General features: G+C 32.9%; 2 protein-coding genes across 2 annotated transcripts; both read left to right on the top strand.

Annotated features, from left to right (window-relative positions):
* Positions 1-1,512: 1,512 nt before the first annotated feature.
* LOC111027605 (protein ALP1-like) lies at positions 1,513-2,274 on the top strand. Its single transcript, XM_022306003.1, has one exon. It carries the CDS (start codon positions 1,513-1,515, stop codon positions 2,272-2,274), a length of 762 nt encoding a protein of 253 aa, XP_022161695.1.
* A 2,939-nt stretch (positions 2,275-5,213) lies between these two features.
* Positions 5,214-6,314, top strand: LOC111027604. Its single transcript, XM_022306002.1, has 2 exons — positions 5,214-5,912; positions 6,012-6,314. The coding sequence occupies exons 1-2, from the start codon at positions 5,214-5,216 to the stop codon at positions 6,312-6,314; spliced, it is 1,002 nt and encodes a 333-aa protein (XP_022161694.1).
* Positions 6,315-7,771: the final 1,457 nt, after the last annotated feature.

Raw genomic sequence — 7,771 nt, 5'->3', positions numbered from 1 at the left:
AAGGTCCGGTCAAACAGAAAGCGGACTGTCCGCGCGGCCAGGCCGCCGGTCCGCCGCGTACTAGTCCGCCCGTTCGCTGATAGTCAAACAGAATGCGGACTATTTGAGCGAACCAGTTTGAAAACTGCACTAAAGTGTACTGCTAGTTATTTTTTTATTTTTACTTTTTCACTTTTCTGTTTTAATATTACAAAATGTCAAGTAGTTCTTCCGACGAAGAAGAATTGCTACTTCTACTTGCCTTAAGTCAAGCAAGAAGAAAAAAAAGAAAATGGGTACATGAAATAAACCAAAAAATGAAAGAATTCGGCGAGTTTCACCGACTGTGCAGTGAATTGAGTTCTTTTGAAGACCGATTTTTTACATATTTTCGAATGTCTCGAGAACAGTTTGAGAATTTACATACTCTTTTAGAAAATAAAATATCGAAACAGACTACTAATTGGAGGAAACCCATAGGGACAAAGGAAAGGTTAGCAATTTGTTTGAGGTAAGTAAAAATAATCGTTATTTTCTAACAGTATTTATTTATTAAATAATTTTTTACTACATTTTACATTTTAAATTATATATTTATATCAAAATAATAAATTAAGTTGCGAAGTGTTCATACCATTCTTTTGCCGAATCTGAAGTTGAATTAAATTCCTGCGGTGGCCTGTTTGTAGAATAAATATTACTTGTTTCTCCGGATGAATTGTTATTATAGGTTTGGTTCATTTGCCATGATGAACTACTTGAATTTGATGGAGAGAATTGATTTTGAGCATCGATTTCTCGAAGTTCAGCTCGGCCAAACATTTGAGCCATCTCCATTTTCATAACAGCCTGTGTTGTTGGAGAAAATTTTTTGAATGTCTCTGCATAACTCAAAAAAAGGTTGTCGATACGGTCGAGGTTATTTTTTTGTTTTAGTTCTTTTTTATTTTCAAGATAGTTTATGACACTATCAACGTCCGAACTGACTTTTGACTTGAATTTTTTCGGAGGTGGTGGCATTTGATTACCGTCCTCTGATACCCAACCGTCCTCGTTACTATCATCTTCCTCATGAACAACTCTTTCACTTGACTGAGGTATATTTGACACAGTTGGTCGTGGTGTAACTGTATCTCGAAGAAACTCTAAATGCATTGCCCAAGGCCAATTTTTGAATTTTTTTGCCGAACCAGTTGTTCCCTTCAAGAATTTAAGATACTTCACATATGAATCCCTCAAATTTTTCCATTTTAGCTTCACAGCTTCAGCTAAAGAAAACGAATCAATCAGTTTTAAAGAAAAGTTTTTAAGTTTTCGATAGTTTTTATTTTTATATGCACATTTTTATTTGTTTATTGTTGTTTATTATTATTAGGGGTCTGAATTGGGTAGTTATATGTATTAATTTGTTATAGGTATTTGGCCACAGGAGATTCCCATCATACAATTTCTTTCTCATTTCGTGTTGGGCGAACAACAGTTTCCAGCATAGTTAAAGAGGTGTGTATGGAAATATGGAATGTTCTACAGCCAATGTATTTGGTCACTCCCACTGAAGATACGTGGAGAAAATCTGAAATTGGATTTAAAGAACGATGGAACTTTCCCAATTGCATAGGGAGCATTGATGGCAAGCATGTAGAAATCAAATGCCCTAATAAAAGTGGTACAAGTTATTTTTGCTATAAAAATTATTTTTCAATTGTACTATTGGCCATAGTTGATCCTTACTATAATTTTATAATTGTTGATATTGGTAGCTATGGACGACACAGTGATAGTGCAATATTCGAGAATTCTTCGTTCTATCGTGAATTTGTTGATAATAAAACAATTTTGCCACCAAAACCCTTACCTGGGACGGATACCCCTGTCCCGCATGTGTTTGTAGGTGATGAAGGATTTAAGTTACAAACATATTTAATGCGTCCTTTCCCAAGAAAAGCAATTGTTGAAAATCTAGAAAAAAAAAATTATAACAAACGGCATTGCAGAGCTCGACGAGTCGTTGAAAATGCTTTTGGGATTTTAGCCCAAAAGTGGCGTGTATTTTTTAGGCCTATTGAGTGTGATGTTGAAACTGCTGTTCACGTTATCAAAGCCGCATGTTGCCTTCACAATTTTATTAGAACTACCGCAAATGGCACTACTGATGAGAGAGAATCAACAGAGGACATCATAAATCAAACTTCCAGTGCTTTTTCAACCTCTACTCGATTAAGAGAAAGATCAAGTGATATGGCTCAAGCTGTGCGAAACCATTTCGTACACTACTTTAATTATTTAAGTCAATGATTCATAATATATAACATTTTACGAACTTATATTTATATTGTATTTTTTTCCATATTATATTTTTTTCCAACTTTTTTTTAACGATGCAATAACTGCTCTATTTCGTTTTAATAATTTTCTAGAGATTTTCAGTTTTTCTTGGAGAATTTTATTTTTATCTTTTAATTTTTTTTGACTTAAACTTTTATAATTTACAGTAGAATCTAGAGTTGTATGTGGACTTGGAATAGTTGTTACGTTCTGAAATCCAGGCTTTTGTACTTGGTGAGATTGATAACGAAGGGCTGTTACAGAATGCAAACGTTGATTTTGGAGACATTGTTGAAGTATGCATTTTGAAATTATTTTCATATTTATTCGTAGAAGTTAATACTTTTAAAACGTTTGGCGAAAATAAAGTATTGTAATGACCCGGGGAACCTAAAAATAAATGATTTATTAGATCATAATTTGTATTCTACCCATAATAACCATAACCTAACCCAAAAATTTTTTTTATAAGAATTTAAACTTCAAATTTTGACCGAAATTCATCATTGAACATTTCCAAATTGTTTTATATTTAAAAATTAAAAATGTATAAAATGTTCAGTTTTATATTTAAGGAACGAAAATTTAGTACAAGGTTTTTTGTAAATAGTTAATAGTGTACCCAAAAATCAGAAAAATGTATTAAAATTATAATTGTTTATAGACATTTTAGGTTAAAATTTGGACGTCAAAATATCGAACATTTGCAAATTGTTTTGTAGTTTAACATGTATTAAATGTTCAGTTTTTATAACTAAGGATTGAAATGTATGCTCACTTTTTTTTTAATAAGTATTTAAAGTTAAAATGTTTACCAAATTCATCGAAATCTTGAATATTTGCAAATTGATTTGATTTTTTAGCTAAAAATTTATAAAATATCCTAGACTGCCAAACCGTCTACGCTCAGAATCGTTTTCTGTATACAATGGTATATTATTGAATTCAAATTTAACACCATCCATTATATCGGTCTTCTATATAGTAACCTACTCTACAGCAGAGCGACATCCACTTACCCGCTTTTTTAAACTTAGTCGGAGTCGTATCCAATATTTCGTTAACAGTACTATTAGCATGTGCTTTTATTTTAGAAGCATTGGAGATATTCCATCTCCAAGATTTGGGTGAGCTTAAATTAGTGTCCAACGTTGTCTTTAAAACTGGGTCATCAACTTTTTCAACTAGATTATAATAAAATAATTTATTTAAATGCAGTATTTAATAATTAATATATTGGTGAGGGGGGGGGGGTATAGTAAATTTACCTCCATAGTTCTTTTTTGGTATAGCATTAGCATTGAGTCTCGATTTAACATCATTTTGATTGCTATATTGGTCTCTATCAAAATGGTTCTGAGCATATACATTTTTTTTTAAACTGTTTTGGGCTTAGTAAGTCCGTTCAATTTCCCTAAAAGCAAAATTGTGAATCAAAAATCTTAATCTCTACTTTAATCTTAGTTCGAATAAAAATAATTACTTGTTAAAAATATTATGATATACTCCGTACCACGAGAGAACGCATACGGCGGCCGACCAAAACTCGTCGTTTTCGCGCATGAGCGTCCCCCTCCCTTAAAAGTACAGTGCGCCGATGGTTAAAATCTATAAATTTCCTTCCTGGTTTTAACAAAGAGTTCTTATATCATATCAAATTTAAAGTATCAGAAATGTCTAATAGTGATAAAAAATGTATTATTTTACACGATGAGATGTCAATAATGACAGATATTGAGTATAATAAATCTCTAGACTTAATCGAAGGTTTTGAAGACTTGAGTCCTCTAGGTCGTACTCCAAAAGTGGTTAAACATGCATTGGTCATTATGGTTAGAGGACTGTACAAAAATTGGAAATTCCCATTGTGTTATTTTTTGGCTAACAACGGTGTTAATGGGAACAACCTAAGTGTTTTTAATAAAAGAAAGTGTAAAATGTATAGTTGACGTCGGCTTACTACCAACATCTATTGTGTGTGATCAGGGGACACAAAACCAAAAGTTGTTTACGCTTCTCGGTGAAACTGAAGTAAACCCCATTACTGAAATACATGGTCAACAAATCCATCTTTTATATGATATTCCACATCTAATAAAAAGTCTAAGAAATAATCTATTAACAGGAAATATACTGATTAAAAATAAAATAACATCTTTTGGTGACGTGATTAAGACATACGAGATTGATACAAAAAATAATACAGCAAGAGCAATGTGTAAACTGTCATCTGTACATCTTTATCCGAATCCGTTTCAAAAGATGTCCTGCAAATTAGCAATCCAAATTTTCAGTAATAATGTTTCGGCTGCAATTAAAACATGTATTCAAACGGGAGAGTTAAAATCAAATACTGCAAAAGATACAGCAGACTTTTTACTCTTAATAAATAATATATTTGATGTCTGTAACAGTAAAAATGTATATGATATGAACTCAAATAGACGACCATTAAGCAATAACAATCATCATTTATTTAAAATTATTAAAAAAACCATATCAGAATTTCAAGACGCTTTAAAAATTAGGTTCCATGTCTTTACACCGACGGTATCAACGCCGACGGTATCTACGCCGACCGCATTTACGCTGACAGAAAAAATGCCGATGAGTATCTACGCCGATAGTAAATACGCCGATGGTATGTTTTTTTACAAAACGAATGTTTTTCTATGGGACTGATATGAAACTGAAAATTATGGAAAATGAATTATGTTATTAAATAATTAAAAATAAAATACCTAACTCGTGTTGCCTAGTTTTTTTAATAATAAATATTTTTTGGCTCTGAAACCTAACCCTAAGCATGGCCATTTAGCAAGATTGGAATTGAAAATGATGAGCAATTCCCTGCAAATAATCGGAGGTGTCGCGATTCTCATAGTCTTCAACGATTTTGTTAATTCGCAATGCTGTGTCTCGATAACACAGTTATGGGTATGTGTTTGTCTTCTTTGATTTTGTCCGTGGTATACACAAAACCTACTAACATGCGTGATTTACTGATTCCTGAGAAATACACTTATACGGTGGCTGGAGATAAATTTCTCCAATTCGACAGCTGTGCTTCAGATAATAGAATTATTATCTTTAGTACGCAAAAGAATTTGGATTTGATGGCGACATGTGACCATTGGTACGCTGATGGTACATTTAAAACGTCACCGCCATTGTTTAAGCAAGTTTCTACAATACACGCGATTAAGTATAATAACGTTCTGCCAACGTTTTACTCACTTTTGCCTGATATATGTCAAGATACGTATTCGAGTGTATTGGATAAACTGAAGCTGCTTAAACCAGGGCTGTCTCCAGTCAGTGTTATGACCGATTTTGAAAATGCCCAGATAAATGCTTTTTCCCATAATTTTCCAGACATCAGGAACAGAGGTTGTTTTTTTCACTTCAGTCAATGCATTTGGAGAAAAATTCAGACAATCGCTGACATTCGATCCAAATACGAGGATAAGGATGATCTGGATTTTGCATTGAACGTGCGAAAGTTGGCCGCTCTTGCATTTGTTCCAGAGCCTGACGTAGTTGATTGTTTTGAAAGACTTCTTCGCACAAAATTTTATATGGATAACGAAGACCTAATGTCAGATTTGGTAGATTATTTTGAGTCCACGTGGATTGGAAAGCCCCGACGAACCGGCCTTGGCAGAATGTTTCCTAAATTTAAGCTGAGCCTCTGAAATTGTTACGAGGCATCGTTCGATGACCTACCCAAAACTAACAACGCCGTTGAAGGCTGGCATCGAGGATTCAGCTCTCTTTTAGGAGCAAATCATCCATCTATTTGGAAATTCATTGAGGGTCTGCAAAATCAGCAGAGCCTAAATCAATTCCAAATCAACCAGTACATTGCTGGATTACCACCAGCACAGGAACGACGGTGTTATCGAGACACAGCATTCCGTATTAAAGAAATCGTTGAAGACTATGGGAATCGCGACACCTCCGATTATTTGCAAGGAATTGCTCATCATTTTCAATTCCAATCTTGCTAAATGGTCATGCTTAGGAGGGGGCACTCGTCGTATTAAAAAATGTCCTTTTTAGGGCATAAAAAGGCTCTTTCAGAGCCAAAAAATATTTATTATTAAAAAAAACTAGGCAACATGAGTTAGGTATTTTATTTTTAATTATTTAATAACATAATTAATTTTCCATAATTTTCAGTTTCATATTAGTCCCATAGAAAAACATTCGTTTTGTAAAAAAACATACCATCGGCATATTTACTATCGGCGTAGATACTCATCGGCATTTTTTCCGTTGGCGTAGATACTAGTCGGCGTAGATGCCGTCGGCGTAAATGCGGTCGGCGTAGATACCGTCGGCGTCGATACCGTCGGCGTAGATACCGTCGGCGTTGATACCGTCGGCGTAAAGACATGATATCAAAAATTAGTCACAAGAACAAAAAAAATATCAGTACCACCGTGTTTTTAAGGGTATGATTTGGTCTTTAACATCTGTACTTAATTTATATGAATAAGAATTATTAGATTTTCACAATAATATTTAACCAGAAAATAATAATAAAGAGTACTTCTTATTAACAAATAGACTAAACCTAGACCCATTAGAAAATATGTTTTCTATAGTAAAGCAAAAAAACGGATATACAAGGAACCCGACTGCTAGAATGTTTCGTAGTTGCTTTGCAAGTATTTCTTCTTTTTCTCTAATTAAGGCGTCGGAAAAATGTAATTGTGAGTTAGACCAAGACGATTTTTTAACTGTGGACATATTAAACGATGTAGACGTAACGCAAAACCAAACTAACGTAAATCACCAAGAATCTGAACCAATAGAAGAATATAAAAATAATGATAGTAGTAATATAGTTTTTCAAAACTCATCATCTAGTTCGTCCTCATCAGAATCTGAACCTGAAAATATGCAAAATTCCAAAACAGCACTAAAAGATTGTTCAATTACATACTTTGCTGGATATTTGGCCTAAACGTTGTGTTGACAATTTTAATTGTATTGACTGTAAAAATATTATGTTAACTGACACAGAAGACAATGATTCAAATAAAATGTTGATTTTGTACAAAACTTTTGAACATATTGATCCATTAGGAACTGGAGGCTTAAAATTGCCATCTAATTGGCAAATAAATGTGTGTCACATAAGTTTGACAATATTTGAAAAACATTTTGAAAACATTAAAAGTGAAAATAAAATTCTATCAATGCTGAAAAATTTGATTTTAACAAAATTAAATAAGAATATGCCCGAATTTAAAAATTTTCCATGTCAGCAGCATGTAGATTATATGATTAATCTTTTATTAATTATTCGTATATATAAAGAATGTAAATGGCAGAAAAAGCAGATACATAACTCGATTAAAAAGATACCAAAATTAAGAATATTTCAACATCTGTAAACACAACAACTAACACAAAATAGTATATATTTTTATTGTTAATTTGTCTATTTTTTTGTATA

This window comes from Myzus persicae, unplaced genomic scaffold (assembly GCF_001856785.1).
Source record: "Myzus persicae strain clone G006 unplaced genomic scaffold, MPER_G0061.0, whole genome shotgun sequence".
In the NCBI taxonomy this organism is placed as follows: domain Eukaryota; kingdom Metazoa; phylum Arthropoda; class Insecta; order Hemiptera; family Aphididae; genus Myzus; species Myzus persicae.
Note: the sequence above shows the minus strand (reverse complement) of the source record. Positions and strands in the feature narration are given on the sequence as shown.

Excerpts from the sequence above, each read along its gene's own strand:
- LOC111027605 (XM_022306003.1), top strand. The coding sequence starts at position 1,513 with ATGTATTTGGTCACTCCCACTGAAGATACGTGGAGAAAATCTGAAATT.
- LOC111027604 (XM_022306002.1), top strand. The coding sequence starts at position 5,214 with ATGCTGTGTCTCGATAACACAGTTATGGGTATGTGTTTGTCTTCTTTG. Across the intron at positions 5,913-6,011 it reads AAGACCTAATGTCAGATTTG|GCATCGTTCGATGACCTACC; the intron begins GTAGATTATTTT and ends AATTGTTACGAG.